The sequence below is a fragment of the Nyctereutes procyonoides genome, unplaced genomic scaffold (assembly GCF_905146905.1).
Source record: "Nyctereutes procyonoides isolate TBG_1078 unplaced genomic scaffold, NYPRO_anot_genome, whole genome shotgun sequence".
Classification (NCBI taxonomy): Eukaryota; Metazoa; Chordata; class Mammalia; order Carnivora; family Canidae; genus Nyctereutes; species Nyctereutes procyonoides.
This window is the reverse complement of record NW_026575043.1, coordinates 54,847,947-54,869,522: the sequence shown is the minus strand read 5'-3', so window position 1 is coordinate 54,869,522 and position 21,576 is coordinate 54,847,947. Positions and strand designations below refer to the sequence as shown.

The 21,576-nt window shown below is 42.8% G+C and overlaps 1 protein-coding gene across 2 annotated transcripts in view; it reads left to right on the top strand.

The window, feature by feature from the left end:
• The window catches only part of ACAD10 (acyl-CoA dehydrogenase family member 10), a 42,370-nt gene that overhangs the window by 4,491 nt on the left and 16,303 nt on the right, over positions 1-21,576 (top strand). For both annotated transcript variants that reach the window (XM_055322220.1, XM_055322219.1), the window contains exons 2-9: positions 253-452; positions 4,820-4,968; positions 6,860-7,054; positions 11,356-11,514; positions 12,220-12,379; positions 13,566-13,707; positions 17,428-17,496; positions 20,350-20,531. In XM_055322220.1, the coding sequence (XP_055178195.1) occupies positions 266-452; positions 4,820-4,968; positions 6,860-7,054; positions 11,356-11,514; positions 12,220-12,379; positions 13,566-13,707; positions 17,428-17,496; positions 20,350-20,531 (1,243 nt within the window). In that variant the 5' untranslated portion in view covers positions 253-265. The remainder of the gene's footprint in view (positions 1-252; positions 453-4,819; positions 4,969-6,859; positions 7,055-11,355; positions 11,515-12,219; positions 12,380-13,565; positions 13,708-17,427; positions 17,497-20,349; positions 20,532-21,576) is intronic.

Here is a 21,576-nt window from a genome sequence, read left to right as displayed (position 1 = left end):
CAGGTGGTGGACTATGAGAAGTCAGGGGTGAATTCCAGTTTTCTAGTTTGAGCAGCTACCTGAATGGTGGAGCCCTTTACTGGGCTAAGGAGCTTCAAGAACAGAGTAGTCCAGGAGGGTTCGAATCCCATTGTGGTTTGAAGGGTTTGCAGATCAGTGGAGATGTCCAGCTGGCATGCCTGAGCTCCAGGATGGAGGTCTGGATTGCAGGCGGTGAAGGCAAGCTGGGCCCTGTGTCTTCTTCTCATGCAGTCTTGGCCTCAAAATGTACATAAGGCAGCTTTTCCAGTCCTCACGTCTCCAGTGGGCCTGGAGGGCAGCCTTCTTGGAACACATCCAGGGCAGGCATCAGCGAGCCAGGCGATGGGCACATTCTGGAGGCGGCACCTACAAAGCGGTGATTTTTGACATGGGTGGAGTTCTCATTCCGTCTCCAGGGAGAGTGGCTGCAGGTGAGTGTTTCATTCTGTTTCACTCTCAGAGACTAGGGCCGGGGTGGGGGGAATAAAATGTGTAAAGGGAGACAAAGAAACATTTGGACAGTAGTGTATCCCAGTGGGTTGACATCCTGATTCTTTTTTTTTTTTTTTTTTTTTGACATCCGGGTTCTTGAATCAAATTCCAAGCATCACTTTGTGACTGAGTACCTTGGGCAAATTATTCAACTTCTCTGAGTCTTCGTTTTCTTACCATTAAATTAATGCTTATAATAGTACCTACCCCCTACCTCTTTGGGATTTGGGGAGAGTTCAGTGAAATAATTACAGGAAGCACTTGCATAGCACAGTGAGTGAGTCATCGTAAATTCGCAATAAATAATGAGTTGCCATTGTTACTGTAGTTACTGGTATTAGTAGAATTTAACTACCTTTCTCTGAGAACCACACTGCTTCCCTGAGAAACATGTTTTAGGTCCTACTATGTCAAACCTGTCGTCTCCGATCCTTTATCAGCCCCTCCTGGTTTACTTTTATCCTTACTCATTTCCACTAACTTGAGTTGGATTAATTTTGGCTTCAAGGGTTAGAAACCCTAACAGAACAGTGATGGAAACAAGATCAAAGTTTCTTTTGCACACAAAAGCTCAGGGATGTGGTAGAGGGCTAGTATGTTGCTCTGTGATATTGGGCACTTAGATTGTTTCTGTTGTATTGCTCTGAGTCCTCTTCATTTCCAGTCTCACCTGGTCTGTCTGGGTGCTTCACCTTTACCATCACGTTCTCATTGCAGCCAGCAGGAAAGGAAAAAAGGCTGAAGAGCTGACCTCCTATGGTGGCTGGTTGGGCATTTCTCCATTGCTAAACCAACCCAAGTACAGGTTTTATCTGCCCCTGAGTAAACAATTACTATTGACCTTAAACATGAAATGGTTTATTTACCAGAAAAAAAGAGTTTGGGGATAGCAAGAGAATTGCAGTTTGGGACAGGCAAGCTATGGCCAGTACCAGAGGCTAGTCCAATAAAGGAGAGGAACATTATTTTATTGAGAAAGAGGAGGAAATTGGGAGGGCTTGTTTGGAACAAAAGTCCACTGGAAAAAGGCAAGAGTTCAAGGCGATGATCTTTTTTTTTTTTAAGATTTTATTTATTTGTTTCTGAGAGACACAGAGAAGCAGAGGCAAAGCAGACTCCATGCAGAGAGCCTGACATGGCCCAGGTCTTCAGGATCAGGCCCTGGGCCGCTGGCGGCGCTAAACCGCTGAGCCACCTGGGCTGCCCATGATGAGGGTTTCTAATTAGCTGAGTTGCTGGGGGAGTGAGTTCAGCATACATCTGCTGAGGCTAGTTTGTGATGATCCTTCCCCAGAGGAGTCTTCTGTTGGGGGTAATTGACAACAGTTGGAAGGGCGTGAGAGCTCCCCCTTCTGGCCTCCGGGCTTCACTTCAGCGAGGTTTCCCTTCTCACGTGAGCCGGCTGAGCAAAGCTGACTTGGTGAGCAGATGTTTAGTCCCAGTTCCATCTGGGCCCTCAGCCTCTCTACTCTGCTCGTATTCCTCTGGCATTTTACCACAGGGCTGTTCTGACCGCCCATCAATCATCCTGCTCCCCCTGCCACAAACCTTCATACTTGGCAGACAGCTGAATCTCCTCTTTTTAGAGAGATCAAAGATCACTGGACAGGAGTTTCTCAACTTTCTCCAGAATATTTTAAGAACCTGTTTGCTTCACTCCACTCCCTCTGCCTTGGCCTAGGATGTGGTCCCTATCTTCTGTCACCTACATCACCCTATGAGCCTCCTAACTCTTGTCTTTGTCTCGTGGCACTCTGGGTTTTTTGCACTACCTTCCTACACAGCCCCCAGAATTACCTCTCTGAAATACAGATCTTATCCCTTCACTCCCTTGCTTCAAATCCTTAAGTGCCTGTACTTTCTCCCTTAGATTAAGTCCAGAAGCTTTTGCGTGGTATCTCAGACCTCTTGGCAAATTAGCCCTCAGGACCTTGTGTCGCCATACTGTGTGTGGACTACTTGATGTTCTTAAAACTTGCCAAACACATTTACCCTCTTGTGTCTTTGCCAGTTCTCTCCCCTCTGCTGGCAGCTACCCTTCCCTGCTCCCTCTACGTGTTCAAATCCTACCGGTACTTTTTTTTTTTTCTACCGGTACTTTTGATGGTAAGTTAAGCAGTGTATTACTCCGCAGAGTGCCTAGAGTCTTTTGTGCACTCAGTAAATCTTGTGATGGTTGTTCATATTAATTTTAGGACCTCTCTTCTGTGAAGACTTCTTTGACCTCCTCCCTGGGTAGAATGTCCTTGGCTAGCATGTTCCCAGATCAGTGTAACTTTTACCAAGGTGCGTTTTAGTTATTAGCAAACTTTTTCTATAAAGGGCTAAGTAGGCTTTGTGAGCTGTACAATCTCTGTCACAACTGTTCAGTTCTATTGTTGTGGCAACAAAACAGTGACACACGGTTGTAAATTAATAGGTATGGTTGTGTTCTAATAAAGCTTGACTTACAAAAACCGACAGGAGACAGATTTGGTTTCCAGGTCATATTTTGTGTATCCTTGGTCTAGTTTATACATCTGTGTGGTATTCCATTATATGGATGTACCATAGTTGATTTAACAAGCCATTTATTAACATACATTTAAGTTTCTAGTTTTTTAAACATTTTTACTTTTTAAAAAAATTTATTTGAGAGAGAGTGAGAGAGACAGCATGAACAGGGGACGGGGCAGAAGAAGAAGCAGACTCCCAGCTAAGGAGGGAGCCCCACGTAGGGTTTGATCCCAGGACCCTGGGACCATGACCTGAGCCCAAGGCAGAGGGTTAGCCAGCTGACTGAGTCACCTAGGCGCCCCTTCTGGTTCTTTTTATTATAAGCAATTCTGCACAGCCTTATACATCTTTGCCGACTTTCAGTAGATCTATCTGTGGGAGAAGTTCCTAGAAAGTGGAATTACTACATCAGATGTACATTTAAAATTTTGCTCTCCATAGAGGTTGTACTTGTTTCCACTCCCATCAGCAGTATATGAAAGTGCCAGTTTCCTTATGTGCTTGCCAATTCTGAGACCATAAAAAAATGTTACACGTTTTAGTTCTCAAATTAAACAAGTATGATTATTTGGATTCAGCTTTAAAAGTCTTTGCTATTCTTGGGATGCCTGGGTCACTCAGCCAGTTAAGTGTCCAACTCCTGGTTTCTGCTCAGGTCATGATCTTGCAGTGGTGGGATTGAGCCCCTCATCAGGTTCTTGTGCTCAGCTCTGAGTCTGCTTCAGATTCTTTCTCCGTCCCCTTTGCCCCTCCCCACTCGCCTGCGTGTGTGTTCTCTCTCTCTTAAAAAAAAAAAAAAAGTCTTGGTGTTCTCAGAAGATATATCTCAGATTAGAAAGATCAATTATTTCTGAAGAACGAAAGTGCTTGTCATTTTACTTTCCTTTTTTATACTTTCTATAGTCAGATATTTTCAATGCACAGGCCCTACTTTATCAAAATAAAAAAATGTGTAAAGCATATTATGTCTTAGAAATAATTGTGATTGCTATATATATTTTTGCCCCACAGCAGCTATATTTTAGAAAGAAAAACCAATCTTTTTTTTTTTTAAAGATTTTATTTATTTATTCATGATAGTCACACAGAGAGAGACAGAGAGGCAGAGACACAGGCAGAGGGAGAAGCAGGCTCCATGCAGGGAGCCTGACGTGGGATTCAACCCCGGGTCTCCGGGATCGCGCCCTGGGCCAAAGGCAGGCGCCAAACCGCTGCGCCACCCAGGGATCCCGAAAAACCAATCTTCTACAAGACAAAGCAGCCCCTGTCTAAAGGTTCCCAGTGTACACAAATGCTGATCCATTCACTGCCTGGGGTTCTTGTGGATAGAAATTTTCTTCTTTAGCCCACAAAGACAGTGTCCCCCAAGTGAATGTTTCAGCATACCACCAGCGCCACTGACATAGAGGATTACTACAGTTTACAAAAGGATGGGCTTGTTTTGGAGTGGTGTCAGAATCTGGCTTGTTATGCATGTATTTCCTTACTACATGCCAGGACTGTATGAGTGAGCCAGCTAATAAGAGTGTACACAAGCCAACTAATGAGGGACCAGGGAAGAAAATGCATAATGCAGCGTCCAGAGTCACGTCAAGCAGGTGGTAAGGACCTGACGCTTAGCAGCAATGTCCCCTCAGTATTACTGTCTAAGGCTGAGATTTTACATTTCCTCAGTTTCTCCAAATTCCAAGCAGAATCCACCTGGCACCACAGCAGTGCCGCAGGGATTGGTATGGTAATTCCCTTGAGCTTTCCAAAGCCCAGCCATCTGTCAACATACTTCACTTATTGCATATTTTACTTCCTATAGAATGGGAGCTACAAAACCATATCCTTCCTGGAACTATACAGAAGGCCTGGATCTCAGGTGGCGAAAATGGACCCTGGATAAAATTTATGAGGGGAGCGATAACAACAGAGGATTTCTTGCAAGAATTTGGGAGACTTTGCTCTGAAATTGTGAGTGATAAGCACACTTAAATTTACATATTTTTTTGCTATAGTGTGAATGCCGTGCTCACCCATTAAGTTGATTAAACTGCAAATAAAGAGGTAAAAACCTGATAATCCGTCATAAGTTTTATTTTGTTTATTTTTGGGTTGGTTGGTTTTTTTCAAGTTTTTATTGAAATTTTAGTTAACATCCAGTGTAATATTAGTTCCAGGAATAGAATTCAGTGATTCATCACTTGCATAGAACGCCCAGTGCTCATCACAGGTGTTCCTCCTAATGCCCATCACCCATATACATTATAAGTTTTTAATGTACTTCTTTCATCCCCAGGTACTCAATTTTCACTACATATATAAATAAGTAAAAGTATTCTTTACTAAGTTTCTCCATCAGCTGTTGTTCATCTGTAACAAGAGCTGTCTGCATAATGGCTTTGATCAGAAAGTTTATTGTAAAGCAATAATAATATTGAACCCTTTCTCTGTGCTATGCACTGTTCTAAGTTCTTTATTTACATTAACTCCAGTGTAGACTTAATAATAACTTTATTAAATTAGGATTTATTATACAGTAAATAAAGTTCTGTGGCTCAATGGTACTAAAGGTTACACGAAAATGAATTTACTTAATGCCACCCAACCACACATTTTAAAGCGGTTAAAATAGTAAATGTTATGTATATTTTACCAGAAATTCAAATAAATGTGTAAAACTTTGTGCTAAATGAAAGAAAGAACCCGGTCAAAAAAGACCACAATTTGTATGATTCCATTTATATGAAGAGTCCAGAATAGAGAAATCTATAGGAACAGAAAATAATTACTGATTTTCTGGTACTGAGAGTATTGGGGAGTTGGGGAGTGGAATGGGAAATGACTGCTAGTATATATGGGGTTTCTTTTCAGGGTGATAAAAATGGTGATAGTCACACGACTCTGTGAACATATTAAAAACTCTGAATTGTGGGGATCCCTGGGTGGTTCAGCAGTTTAGTGCCTGCGTTTGGCCCAGGGCATGATCCTGGAGTCCCAGGATCAAGTCCTACATTGGGCTCCAGGCATGGAGCCTGCTTCAGCCCCCTGCCTGTGTCTCTGCCTCTCTCTGTGTGTCTCTCATGAATAAATAAGTAAAATCTTAAAAAAAAAAAACAATCTCTGAATTGTACAGTTTAGTGGTGAATTGTGTGGTACAACTGTGTGAATTATGTGAATTGTATTTCAGCGAAGCTGTTCTATAGCGTGTGTGTGTGTGTGTGTGTGTGTGTGTAAAACAGCAGACTTGCCTTTGCAGATTTTTTTTTAAATTTTATTTATTTATTCATGAGAGACACACACAGAGAGAGGCAGAGACATAGGCAGAGGGAGAAGTAGGTTCCCTGCATGGGGAACTCGATGTGGATGTGGAACTCGATCCCAGGACTCCAGGATCACAACCTGAGCCAAAGGCAGACCCTTAACCACTGAGCCAACCACGTGCCTGCCATTGCAGATTTTGAAACTTGAGAAGAGTTTTTAAAACCTACATAAGGCTGAATTTAAAAACGAAAAATGGGTCAGAAATGGAAGTTTGTAGTGGTGATGCTGAGGCAAGACAAGTCTTTACACGTCTTCTGGATCATTCAGAATTAACTTAGATCTGCTTCATAGACTTTTGGAGTTGATACTTTTTAAGATTGCCAATCCATGAGTAAAATGAAGAATTCACTTAACTGGAATATTGGTATAAATAGCTCCACCCTCTCACCACTGGCACTGGAAGTCAGTGTTTACAGCCTTGTCCATGAAGTTCTGTACAAGGGCTAGAGGAGAACTGTAGGTAGCAAGAGTTTTCTCTGTTGGTAAGCTGTTCCTCCTACTCTTACTTTTTGTTGGTTCTCCTCCTCTCCCTGCTTTTTAGTCGAAGACATCCGTCCCGGTGGGCTCCTTTTTGTCTCTGCTGACCAGCGAGCAAGTGGCAAAGCAGTTCCCAGTGATGACTGATGCCATAACTCAAATTCGAGCAAAGGGCCTTCGGACTGCAGTCTTGAGCAATAATTTTTATCTTCCCAACGGGAAAAGCTTTTTGCCCCTGGACCGGAAGCAGTTTGATGTGGTAAGCTCAACGTGATCCAAACAATCAAAACAGAGTCTCTGTCCTTGCTTCAGGATGCATGATTAAAAGCTGTCTTTTAGCAGGTGTCTAGTGAATGGTTTTCTTCTTCTGACTAACTTGATTAAATTCGGTTTAGACATAACAAGGTGAAAAGAGGTCTTTTAAAATGTCACTGAGCTCTCAGCAAAGTCCAGCATTGATGGGGTTTGATAACTGGTTGAAACCTCAGCTGTAGAGCCTCTTTCACACATTTTGAATTTTAACGCAAACTTCTGCTGGCTCTCACATCTTAAAGGGACTGTCTACATTTTCTCTTCAAAAACTAACCCTGTTGGGGTGCCTCGCTGGCTCAGTTCCAACAAGTTGGAAGTTGTGTGAATCTTGATCCCAGGGTCATGAGTTTGAACCCTATGTTGGGTGTAGAGATTATTTAAATAAATCCATATTTTAAGAAAGGGGGGGGGGGCGCCTGGGCGGCTCAGTCAGCTAAGCATCCGACTCTTGATTTTGGCTAAGGTAACAATCTGAGTCATGATCTCAGGGTTGTGAGATGAAGCTTCTGCTTAACATGTCTCTCTCTCCCTCTCTCCTTGCTCCTCCCCCCTCAAAAAGAAAGAAAGAAATGACCAATGATGTTACCCTCTATTTCTGTGGCATTAATCCTGACACTAGTGCTGTCTAATAAAACTTACTGCACTGATGGAAATGTCCAGTATGGTTACTACTAGTCACATATGGCTGTTAAGCACTTGAAATTGTGATAAAGTATTACTGAAGAACTGAATTTTATTTCATTTTTATTAGCTTAAATGTAAATAATTGCATATGGCTGGTGGTTACTGTATTGGATGGCCTAGGACTAGACTATCAAACACTGAGAACATGCTGAGTAAAGAGATGATCTGTGCCATGAGGTTACTCCTATAAAGATTCCCCATTTCTGCAAGAGAAAATAGATTATCCTGGGATAGATATGAATTATTTACAGATGGGGACGGGTGGCTCAGTGGTTGTGATCCCAATTCTGGGATTGGGTCCTGCATTGGGTTCCCTGCAGGTGCCTGCTTCTCCCTCTGCCTGTGTCTCTGCTTCTCTCTGTGTGTCTCTCATGAATAAACAAATAAAATAAAATCTAAAAAAAAGAATTATTTACAGATGATCTGCTTAAACTTTAGTTAGAAAATATATTCTTATTGAGCACCTAGTGTGTGCGGGGCACTGGTGAGGCATGAAAGGATGCTGTCAAATGTGACAGACACAGTCTTTGCCCTATGGGAAGACATACTGGCTACATTTCAAGTGCTCAGTCACCACATGTGGCTACTGGCTACTATATTGGGCAGCATAGATACAGCATTTCCATCACTGCAGAAGGTTCTATTGAATAGTGCTGTTTTAGAACACAAAATCTAGTAGAATCAACAGGCAGAAATTCAAAGCACAAATGCTGGAAATTCACCTCCCAACATAGTGTTGTTTTTACCTCCCACATCCTTCTTCCTTCTTTTAGAAAGCCCGTCAGAGATAGAGTCCTCTCCCCTCTCGATGCTTGGCCTGGCTGTCCACCTGCTTTGATTGTTGGATTCCCCACATTACACATACAGCCCTCTTCCAAGCCCCTTCCCCTGCAAGTGCTTGGGGACCTCAGCCAAATTCAATACTGTCCCTGTGCCTTGCAAACCAGGTGACCACAGGCAGTATCTTTGCTGCCTTGAACATCAGTTTCCTCATCAATAATCTAGGAATAGGAATTTCTTTGTTGGAGGGTAGCTCTGTGCATCTCACAGCAAGGCTCCCTGCATGGTCCTGGTACATGGCAAGTATTCTATATATTTCAGTTATTTTTCAGAGATTCCTTCTATCTAAGTACAGCTAATCTTCATCTGGACAATGAAGTTGGTCAGGCTCACATTGAGCCCTCCAAATGAAGCTACAACTTAAAAGACCTATGAGCTTCTTTTAAAAATGGAATTGTTTTAAAAAAATAAATAAATAATGGACTTGTTTATTTATACTTCACAGGCTTTCTGGCATGTGCTTTCCAGCAGCTTTTCTGGTTGTTTTTCATATTTTAGGTCTCCAGAAGACCCGGAGTTTTAAAAACATTTCCTCAAGAGCAAGGATTTAGGTTTTTGTTCTCTAAAGTTCTAAGGCTATATACATATGTACACACACACACACACACACACACATACATGTTTTGATGGCGTAAAGATAGTATAAGCAATCCTGTAATCTCTGTCAACATTAGAGACTGAACTCTATTAGAGATTTATCTGTCTCAGCTTAAAAATTTTTTTCAGGCACCCAGGTGGCTCATTTGGTTAAGCATCTGTCTTTGGCTCAGGTCATGATCCCAGCCTCCTGAGATCAAGTCCCGCATGGGGCTCCCTACTCAGTAGAGAGTCTTTTCCTTTGCCCCTCCCCCCCACTCACGGTCTCTCTCTCTCTCTCTTAAATAAATAAATAAAATCTTTTAAAAATATTTTTTTCATTTAATTTTTTTAATTAAAAAAATTTTTACATTGGTTTTTATTGTAAAAACCCACATAACATAAAATTTACCATCATAACCATTTTTAAGTGTTCAGTAGCATTAAGTTTATTCACCTTGTTGTGAAATAAATCTCCAGAACTTTTTCAACTTGCAAAATGGAATAGAAAGAGAAGGCCAGGGATCTTATCAAACTTAAGTCTGAAGGATTTTTTTCACTTCCTCAACTCGGTGACTCTCAAAGTAGTGGCTCCCAAGAGATGTCTGTTTTGGAGAATGTGGCCCTCTCCCCTGTCAGCCAGTACAGCTGTGTTGCTGCCCTGTGGCACAGACACTGGGCTGCGTCTGAAACACCCAGCTTCTTTACTACCCACTACTGACGTTTTCTTTATAGGGAGTGTGTGTTTTTTTTTTGTTTGTTTTTTTAAAGATTTTGTGTATTTATTCATGAGAGACAGAGACACAGAGACACAGGCAGAGGGAGAAGCAGGCTCTCTGTAGGGAGCCCAGTACAGGACTCAATCCCAGGACCCCAGGATCACGACCTGAGCCAAAGGCAGATGCTCAACTACTGAGCCACCCAGGTGTGCCAGGAGCTTGTCTTTTTTAGCTTATTCAGGTGTTTAAGAGACAGGGGAGACTAAGCAGAGAGGTCCAAAATATTCAGGACATGTATTTACCTGAAAGGGCAGTTCTCACTGAACTCTAAATAATGCAGTGTAGAGTAGAGGGAGGGAGGGGCCCTCAGGTTTATCCTTGGTCTTGGAGAATGTGAGTCCTCCCAGGGGTGAGCAGAGACTGAATTCTACTCTCAGGGTAGACCAGAGGGTATCAAGTATAGGCCCAATTTATAGGAGATTAAGCCCTGGGGACAGTGTGAGGACCTGCAAAGGATTGATGGATCAGAGGTAGCCTGGCAGAGGGACAGCTTTTGCTGGGTTCTCATGAACCCTTGGCAGCCACCCCCACCCCCACGACCCCCTGCTAGTTCCAGATCACATACCTGGTTGAAGCAAGGCTGTCAAGACACAAGGAACTCTTTGAGTAAAAGGAACAGTATCTTTGCCACAAACAGTATCTTTGGTGTCCATCTGTCCTGTGGGATTTACCTAAGTTGCGGATGGCTGTTTTGTGTTTAACTTCTGAAATATAGACATTAAGGTCATGTGTCTTTTGTAGTAGTAAACAGTGTCTTCTTTTTGAAAAAATGGTGAAGTACTTTTCCTAAAGCTGAAACCTACAGCTCTTCTGTGTAGCCACAGTCTAACATGAGCAAAATGCTTTGTCATTTTGGAACTCATTCAAATTTTATTTAAAGTTCTCAACAACTGCTACGATAGGTAAGATAACAATTAGTATTCCCACGTTACTGATGATGACACGGAGGCCCATTAGGGCCTTGCTGTTTGCACAAGGTCACTGCGTCTGAACCAGAACCCTGGTTTTCTGAGCTTGCCCCCTAGTAGTAATCTAGTATTTTCATATCCAACCTATTTTTTTTTTAAAAAAAGAGTTTTTATTTATTTATTTGAGAGAGAGAGAGAGAGCATGCACTCAATGCAGGGCTCAGCCCCAGGACCCCATGATCATGACCTGAGCCGAAGGCAGATGCTCAACCAACTGAGCCACCCAGGTGCCTTCCATATCTGACTTTAAAAATAACATTATTTTATATCATAACACTCTTAAGCTAACTTGTTATAACAAATCTCCACTATCCTATTGTTCTTTTCTAAAAACCTGGTAATATGCATGTGGGAGCACCATGTTTTAGAGACACTCATCTGTCATTCTATCCCTTGCTCAGGTGGTGGAATCCTGCCTAGAAGGTGTTTGTAAGCCAGACCCCAGGATCTATAGGCTGTGCTTGGAACGGCTTGGCCTGCAGCCTTCTGAGTCCATTTTTCTTGATGATCTTGGACCGAATCTAAAAGCAGCTGCCAGCCTTGGCATTCACACCATACAGGTAATATCACTATTTTTTGAATCCCCACTGTGTACCTGGCACTTGCCTAAGCATTTCTGTGCAGTCCTGTTGATAATCCTGGTTGTGTTTAGTGGTTTTCCCCCATGCTGCTGTAGTTTTATTTTTTATTAATTAGAAAGTCTATATGTGATGAGCCCCTCACATTTTCAAAGGGCAGTAGGACAAGCACGTACTAAGAAGAGAGTTTGAGAAAGAATTACACAAGGAGGTGGATGGCAGGCTGAAGACATTTGGGATGGCAGTTGGCTGTCCTAGTGACGTGGGGAGCCAGCAACTCCCAGCCGCACGACCACCCAGGTCATGGCTGCGAAGCTCAAGAAGCCACATGAGAGGAGGTCTCCCATCTGCTCCCTATGTTTGGGTTTTCATCATGAAGCTGATGGGCCTTTGGGACAGGGTGGGAGCCACAGCTCAGTAGTCTGCCCTCCTGGCGTGGAGGAGCAGCATGGACTCTGAACTGGTACTCTTCCCAACAAGAAGGCTTAATGTGGTTAGGAGTTAAATGGGAAGAGGAAGCTCATTCTCCAGCTTCTTCATTAGCTGAATATCCTGGCCGCTGAAGCCCATGGTCAGAGACCTGACTCCTTGGCCATCTCCCCCTAAAGAACTACTCTTAGAGAACAGACAGGAAGCCAGGTCAGGGTTGACTGGTGATCACGTGTTCAATATTCTCCTTGAAACCAGGTCAATGACCCAGAGACTGCCATAAAGGAACTAGAAACCCTTTTGGGCTTTACATTGAGAATGGTTATTCCAAACACTTGCCCTGTGAGAAAAACAGTGGAAATTCCAAGAGATTCCTTGGAGAAGTACCTCAGAGACTTGCTGGGGACCCAAAGCACAGGTATTTATGTGTTTGTATTCTGCTGACTCTCTAAGGGTTATTTCAGTCTGGTCCTCACTTTCAAAACCCGGTGGAATATGCTGGAGACAGAGGTGGTGTGGGGAGGAAAAGATCCCCTGGGCTCTGTGGATCTGTGTGCAGCATTCAGTCTTGCTTGGGAAAAGGCAGTAACCCCAAAAGGCCATGCGCCCCCTCTTCCACCTGACAGTGTGGTGTGGCAGGGGTCCTCTGGGACCTGGAGCCGGTGGCATGTGCCCCGGGGCACTGGGGTGAGTCTAATTGTTTTGAGATAATGGCCTGTTTTGTGAAAGTGACTTAAGAAGCTGCATGAGTTTAAATGGCACAAGCTGTCTCCATCTCTCCAAAGGTCCCTCTTTCATTCTTTGAATTTCACCCTTAGATTATAAAAAGTTGCCTCCAGGACTTTTGAAGACATCTCTACCTGGTGATAAGGTTTTGCCTCACCCATTCAGTCCTTGAAAAAGACTTCTTGTGTGGAGCTTCACATTCTGTTCTGGGGACTGGATTGTTCTTAGGGCCTTCTGCGCAGCTGAGGGGCCCTTTTGGAGCAGGCCAGCTAACTCAGACAAACTCCCATTGCCTGCTCCTCTGAGGTGAAACGAATCTGTGTCCAAGGTTCAGTTTTGTTATGAAGCTGAGGGTTAATTAGGATGTTCCTGGGAGGGAGCCACAGAGTTCGGTCCCCTGGGATGAGAGAGAGTATCTGGTGAAAGCATTTGGCTCAGGCTGTAGGCCTCTAAAAACTCCTTTCAGCTTTCAGGCCAGCGTCAGGCATGGTTTGGCCGAGTATGGGCTGAGGGACACACAGGGGCACTTTTTTATCCTCAGGCTTAAAGCATTCCATTTAGCATGATGGGTTGCCATGACTATACTTGTGGTTGATACACACCACAACCAAAAAGCTTTTCTTCACAGAACAGGATTTGGCAAGAGGAACAAAATTGGACACTGTATGAAGTGAGAATGACTATGGGATAAATGGAGTAGCCTTTGCCACATGGTAGTGGACCTGAGCCGGGAGGTACACCTGAGCTTCCAGCGCCCAAAGACGAGGTGCATCCCAAATTGGAACATTCTGTGTCCCAACTGTGGTGCTCATTAGAGCAGGAATGCCCAGCTCTGGTCTTCAGAACTGCTTTAGTTTTCTTGGTTTTCAAACTCACAGGCCCATTGGAACTCCTCCAGTTTGAGCAGGGGCAGTCAAACCCAACCTACTATGTCAGGCTCGCCAACCACCAGCTGGTTCTGAGGAGGAAACCCCCGGGAACACTTGTTCCATCCACCCATGCACTGGAGAGGGAGTTCAGGTAACTTCTCAGAGCTGGGGTATTCTCACCACCCCCAGCCTGTCTCTGCAGCTCAGCCCTGAAATGACAAGCGAGCACTCTGTCAGAGTGCCCTGACACACTTAACACTGTGAGTATGAATTTCCAAAATTATTTCAAATAAGAACGTGTAACCAAATTTATTCAGAAGTTTGTTTTCTCTTTTCTATACCTAACCCTGTAGAAAACTAGACTTTTTTCACCTCTGGGTGAAAGAAAGGCATTATTGATATACTTACTAGTCTAACCCTTGAGTCTTAAAGACCTTAAGACCTTTGGTCTTATATTCAGTGTATCAGTGGGGCTGAGGCCAAAACAAGCATGGCCACGATGTGATAGTTGGTGAAACTGGGCGGTGGGTATGTGGGAGTCTGTTATATAAATCTTTCTACTTGTGTATTTGAAGTTTTCCATAAGAAAATGTGTAAAATAATAAATATATCACAACTTCTCCCATATAAAATAGTTTCCTTTGCAAATAGGAAAATTTAAACTTAGTAGGTTGGAAAAAAAACTAGCTCCAAACTCGAAGAATGAGATGAAAATTCTGGGTGGGCTCCAGCCTGGGGCTTACTGCGCTGGAAGCCTTTCTCTTCCTCTGCTCTCTATTTCCTTCCAGCCCAGCCTGCTCTACAGAAGGAGTGTCACAGAGTAGTAAGGAAAATGTGATTTCATCTCTTCGCCCCTTCTTGTCTGCATTGTTTCCTGGCCCTCCTCTGGACTTTTTAGTTCTCGGAATCTGACTTTTTCAAGTGTTGCACACACTGGTGACTGATAATTATGAAGCCTTAGGGTGTCATTAGAGGAGAAAACCTTTAGCTATTTCTGAGCATTTGTATATTTGGCCATGCAGTAGCAGGTGTGTATTTATAGGAGAGAAACCCCAAAAGTGTGAAGCCCTCACTCTGTTCTTATGCACCCTGCTTGCAAACACCTCTGATTATTCCCAGAGGTACGGAAGAATTCTGGATTGCTACACTGACATTCTAGAAATCCAGGAATGCAGAGAATTTCCATTTTAGTAAAGGAATAAAATGTGCATTTGGAGATGAAATATAACATGGTATTTGCTTATAAAATGTCAAATGTAAATTTGAACAATTTGGAGAATTTTTGAAAGCAGCATGACACAATCTATTAAAAACCTTAGGGTAGTCACACTTTTAGATCTAATAATTCCAGTTGAGGGGGCATCTGGGTGGCTCAGCAGTTGGGTGTCTGCCTTCAGCTCAGGTCGTGATCCCAGAGTCCTGGGATCGAGTCTTGCATCGGGCTCCCTGTGGGGAGCCTGCTTCTCCCTCTGCTTATGTCTCTGCCTCTCTCTTTGTGTCTCTCATGAATAACTAAATAAAATCTTTAAAAAAAAATTCCAGTTAGAGGAATCTCTCTTTATTTATTTATTTTTAAAGATTTTTAATTTAGGGAGCCCAATGCAGGGCTCAATCCCAGGACTCTGGGATTACGACCTGAGCTGAAGGCAGACACTCAACTGATGAGCCACCCAGGCATCCCAAGAGGAATCTCTCTCTCTCTCTCTCTTTTTTTTTTTGTAATAATAAATTTATTTTTTTATTAGTGTTTAATTTGCCAACATACAGAATAACACCCAGGGAATCTCTCTTTAAAAAATATTTCTCAATAGGGAAAACAGCTTTATGCATTAATAGGGACACCACAATGTTGTTTATAATTTAAAAAATTGGAAAAAAAATAAAAATAAAAAATTGGAAACACTCTAATGGTACAATAATTGGGAAACGATTAAACCTTGGCATATCTACTTGTGAAACAGCTGACATTTACTGAGTGTTTAGTATATGCCAAGTACTATAATAAATGCTTTAGATGTACTGTTAACCCAAAGCATTCTCACAACAACCTTTGATATGTTACTCTTATGGTCCCATTTTACAGGTGAGGGAAGCAAGGCTTAAAGGTCATAAAGCAGTATGTCCCCGGGGACACAAAACTAGCCTGTGAGTGACGGGGTTTGGCCTCACACCCAGGGGCAGTAGGATTCCACAGCCTTCATGACTATGCTGTTACTGCATCCAACACAAGTACACTTAAATAATGCAAGAATGTCATAATAAAATTTTAGTGTAATAAAAACAGATACAAACCACATATAATACTATCCTAACTATGTTTTATATTTTTTTAGCACTCTGCACCCAACCTGGGGCTCGGACTTGCAGCCTTGAGATCAAGGCTCCACCGAGTGAGCTAGCCACCTAGGCACCCCTCCACACTGCCTTTTATAAGCCCTTGAAAAATATTTTAATTAAAAGATTGTATTTATTCACTTGAGAGTGCGTGCATGTGTGCAGGAGCAGCGGGGAGGGGCAGAAGGAGAGGGAGAAGCAGACTCCCTGATGAGCAGGGAGGCCAACACAGGGCTCTATCCTATCCCAGGACCCTGAGATCATGACCTAAGCCAAAATCAGATAAATGCTTAACCAACTGAGCCACCCAGGTGCCCCTTAAATGTTTTTTTTGTTTGTTTTTAAAAAGGAGAAGTAAAATTTATTGGCTTCAGTACTTAAGTCTTTCAGGTATGACTAGATCCAGGGGCCAAATAATGTCACCAGGACCTGTTCATTTTCTCTCTCCCTCCATGTCTCCACTCTTTCTTCCTCCATAACCTCAGCAAATGTTCTGGCATACCTCCAGAGATTGACTCATTGGGCCAATGTGAATCATCATTTGGGGTCAGGAGGATGCATTATTCAGATTGGCCAAATCTGGGTCTTGTGCCCATCCTTGGAACCAGCAATTGGGCTCCTCCCACCCAAACCATGTGGACCGACAGCAGCTGCAGAGAACCGTTTCCAAAAGGAAAGCCCAAGTATTATTATCAGAACATGAAGCCGGGAAAGGACACCAGGCAGGCAAAAGCAGGAACCAATTACTGTTGATAAGACCAAGGAATTATTTTTTCATTTAAAAATTTCGGGGCACCTGTGTGGCTCAGTAGTTGAGCGTCTGCCTTTGGCTCAGTTCGTGATCCCAGGGTTCTGGGATTGAATCCCACATCAGGCTCCCCAGAGGGAGCCTGCTAATCCCTCTGCCTATGTCTCTGCCTCTCTTTTTGTGTGTCTCATGAATAAATAAAATCTTTTAAAAATAAATAATGAAATAAAACATTTACAATTTTCCTCAAGGGGCACCTTAGGTGGCTCAGTTAAGCATCCGGCTTTTGATTTCAGCTCAGGTCATGATCCCAGGGTTGTGAGATGGAGCCCCAGGAACAGCCTTCCTGTTCTGCTTGGGATTCTTTCTCTCTCTCTCTTTTCCCCTCTGTCCCCCTCCCTGCTCTCCCTCATATGTGCTCTCTCTCAAAATAAAATAAAATAAAATAAAATAAAATAAAATAAAATCTTAAAAAAGAAAAAAAAAAGAATCTCTCCTATAGATAGTATATAGTTAGGTCTTACTTTTCTATGCAGTATGACAATCTCTGTCTCAATTAAAATGTTTGGTCTAATTAATGTCATGTAACTATTAATATTTAACTTTGTTCTATAATTTTTCTATTTGTTTTTGGTTTGTGCCATCTGTTTCTTTGTTCTTCTTGCCTATTTTGGGGTCACTTGAATAATTGTTTTAATTTCTGCATGTACTGATTTTAATTCAGAAAAATAGTTTCAAGAAAATCTGAATTCAGCCAGCACTATTGCTCATTTCTCTTTGTTCTGGCAGGACAATGAAAGCCCTTGCAAATGCTGGAGTGCCTGTCCCCAAAGTTCTTGACTTCTGTAAAGATTCATGGTAATCTTCAGATTTATTTATTTTTTTATTTTAAAAAGATTTTTATTTATTCATGACATTTTGCTGTATTTGCTTTCTATATGTATATATATGTTTATATATATGTGTATTACATAATTTTATGTAATAGTAATTATAGTATCTAATAATTTATAACTTTATACATTTTATAAATAACTGTATTCTCTCTTTCTCTATATCAATTGCTTGTGGCTGAATCTTTTGAAGTAAGCTGCATACAGCATATATCTCCTAAAAATAAAGACATTTTCTTTTTTTTTTTTTAAGATTTTATTTACTTATTTGACAGAAAGCACACAAGCAGGGGGAACAGCAGGCAGAGGGGGAGGGAGAAATAGGCTCCTTGAGGAGCAGAGAGTCCTATGTGGGCTTGATCTCAGGACCTCAGGGTCATGACCTAAGCCGAAGGCAGACACCTAATTGAGTGAGCCACACAGGCACCCCAAGACATTTTCTTTCATAATCACAACAGTGTTATACTTAAGATAATTAACAATAATTTATTTATTTTGAAATATTTTATTTATTTAATCATGACAGACACAGAGAGAGAGAGGCAGAGACACAGGCAGAGGGAGAAGAAGCAGGCTCCATGCAGGGAGCCCGATGTGGGACTCAATCCTGGGACTCTGGGATCACGCCTTGAGCCAAAGGCAAACGCTCAACCGCTGAGTCACCCAGGCATCCCTGTTCTTTGGAATTTTTTTTTTTTAAGATTTATTTATTCATGAGAAACACAGAGTGAGCGAGTGAGAGAGACAGAGGCAGAGGGAGAAGCAGGATCCCTGCAGAGAGCCCAATGCGAGACTTGAACCTGGATCCTGGGATCACGCCCTGAGCCAAAGGCAGGCACTCAACCACTGAGCCACCCAGGCGTCCCAATTAACAATAATTTTTTTTTAATTTTTATTTATTTATGATAGGCACAGAGAGAGAGAGAGAGAGGCAGAGACACAGACAGAGGGAGAAGCAGGCTCCATGCACTGGGAGCCCGATGTGGGATTCGATCCCGGGTCTCCAGGATCGCGCCCTGGGCCAAAGGCAGGCGCCAAACCGCTGCGCCACCCAGGGATCCCCTCAATTAACAATAATTTAATAATAAATTTAATAGCTAGCCCATGGTCAAGTCAGAATAAACAATTTTAATGATAGAATTTTCAAAACAACATTTTACAATAGAAAACTGATTTCTAGTAATGACTGAAAAATTGATTAATGACATTTTGGTATGTCACCTTAATACTATAGTGTGGTATATGTATCACACATACTATCCCATAATGACAGAAAGAACATCAATAAGAAGGGATATTTATTGAAGTCTCATTGGAACCAGGCATTCCATGTATATTTGCTCCCCTAATTCTTTTTTTTTTCCAGATTTTATTTATTTATTCATAGAGACACAGACAGAGAGAGAGAGGAACAGACACAGGCAGAGGGAGAAGCAGGCTCCATGCAGGGAGCCTGACGTGCGACTCCATCCCAGGTCTCCATGATCACACCCTGGGCTGAAGGTGGTGCTAAACCGCTGAGCCACCCAGGCTGCCCTATTTGCTTCCCTAATTACTTTTTTTTTTTTAAGATTTTATTTATTTATTCATGAGAGAGAGAGAGAGAGAGAGAGAGAGAAGCAGAGACACAAGCAGGGGGAGAAGCAGGCTCCATGCAAGGAGCCCGACATGGGACTTGATTCTGGGTCCCCAGGGTCAGGCCCTGGGCTGAAGGTGGCGCTAAACTGCTGAGCCACCCAGGGTGCCCCTGCTTCCCTAATTCTTAAAACAGCCCTTTGAAGTTTTACAGATTAAAGCAACAAAGCCCAGGGGGATTTAATAAATCTCTCACCATCACACTACTAGGAAATGGCAGAGGTGGGATTTAAACCTGGTTCTGTATGGATTCAAAGCCTCCCTGTCAACATGCTGTTCTCCTAGTAAAAACTTACCATAGTTTTTATTTAAATGTATTTATTTGGGATAGAGAAAGTGGGCACGAGAAGTGGGAGGGGCAGAGGGAGATGGAGAAACACTCCCGCTGAGTGCACAGCCCAACTCCAGGCTTGATCCCAGAATTCTGAGATCAGGACCTGAGCTGAAGGCAGACACTTTTTTTTTAAAAAGATTTATTTATTTATTTATTTATTTAGTCAGAGAGAGCTAGAGAGAGGCAGAGACACAGGCAGAGGGAGAAGCAGGCTCCATGCAGGAAGCCTGACGTGGGACTCTAGCCCCGGTTTCCAGGATCACACCCCGGGCTGCAGGTGGTGCTAAACCGCTGTGCCACCAGGGCTGCCCTGAAGGCAGACACTTAACCAACTGAGCCATCTAGGTGCGCCTACAGTATCACACTTAAACTGCATTCCTGTAGCTTCATTGAGTGGACCAAACAGAAGAGAGGCATGCTGGCAAAAAAGTACAGACAGGGCTGTGTGTGTGATTTGGTTTGGGGATGGGGTACTTCTAACCCTCTGTGCTTATGTCTAAAGGAAAGGAAATGTCTAGTACTCTAGGTCTGAATTCCTTCGCCAGCATTTGGAGCAAACACATAGGACGTCAAAAAGAGCAATGCAGCCGTGCCTGGTGGCTCTGAGCTGCTCTTTTCGGCTCAGGTCATGATCTCAGGGTCCTGGAATCGAGCCCCACATTGGGCTCTATACTCAGTGTAGCTTGAAGATTCTTTCTCCCTCTTCCTCTGCTCTTCCCCCTTCTCTCTTGTGTACTCTCTCTCTCTAAAATCAATAATCGTAAAAAAAAAAAAAAGAGCAATGCCATGACTAACAACTGCCATATTATGAGCTAGGCTAGTGAAACGCCCTGTCCGTGTCCCTCCCAGGGTCATCGGCATTCCTTTCTATCTGATGGAATACTGCCCAGGCCTCATCTACAGAGACCCCTCTCTGCCAGGTTTGGAGCTCAGCCAGAGGCAGGCCATATACACTGCCATGAACAGAGTCTTGTGCAAAATTCACAGTGTGGACCTCAAGGCTGTAGGCCTACAAGACTACGGGAAACACGGTGAGCACGAGGCCATTTGTCTTTTGTCCGGATGGGTCCTTCATTGGTGTCCCTGTTTTCAGGACTGGCATGATGTCAGGGTGTTAATGCACCTACTGTTTGGTAAGTGTGAGGTGAGCTTCTTAGGACCCTTCTTGGAGATTGAGTTTCATTCATTCATTCATTTTTTAAAATTTTTATTTTAAAAAATATTTTATTTATTCATGAGCGACAGAGGGAGAAGCAGGCTCCACGCAGGGAGCCGGATGCAGGACTCAATCCTGGGACTCTGGTATTACACCCCGGGCTGAAGGCAGACACTCAACCACTGAGCCACCCAGGTGTCCCATTCATTCATTTATTTAAAGATTTTATTTATTTATTCATGAGAGACACAGAGAGAAGGCAGAGACACAGGTAGAGGGAGAAGCAGGCTCCATGCAGGGAGCCCCATGCGGGACTCGATCCTGGACTTTGGGATCACTCCTGGAACGAAAGGCAGACACACAACTGCTGAGCCACCCAGACGTCCCTCAGTTTCATTTTAATGGAGGTGTCACTTACCTAGATATATCCTTGAATACATCCCTTCATGGACTACAGAATCACTCTTCCCTGCGATTTTGATCTTGCTGGACCATTTCAATCTTTATTTTTTTGGTACTTTCAGATACTTCTGTTTTTTACTCTTTTCCCTAAGTATTCTTTTCAATAGGTATTGACTTCTAAAATGCCATTATGCCAAGGTGTTTTTTTTATAGAACTTGTTCTGCTTGTTTCTTAATGTCTGAGAGTTCCATTTGTTCTTCATCCTCTTTTCATTGTCAGTTTGTTTGTTTCTTTTGAAGTCAGGTGTATTAGAGTGTAGCATTCTATAAATTTGACAGATACACAATTTTAAAACCACCATTACCATTGTCTCCATGCACAAACTTTAGCATAGAGCCAAAGAATTTCACTTTTTCTGCCCTGAAAAGTTTGTGAGTATTTGACAGTTGACCAAGATGTATTCTTGGCTATAGTCAACTAGAAGCTGAGAGAGCTAAGCTGTATTTTCTTTGTCTGC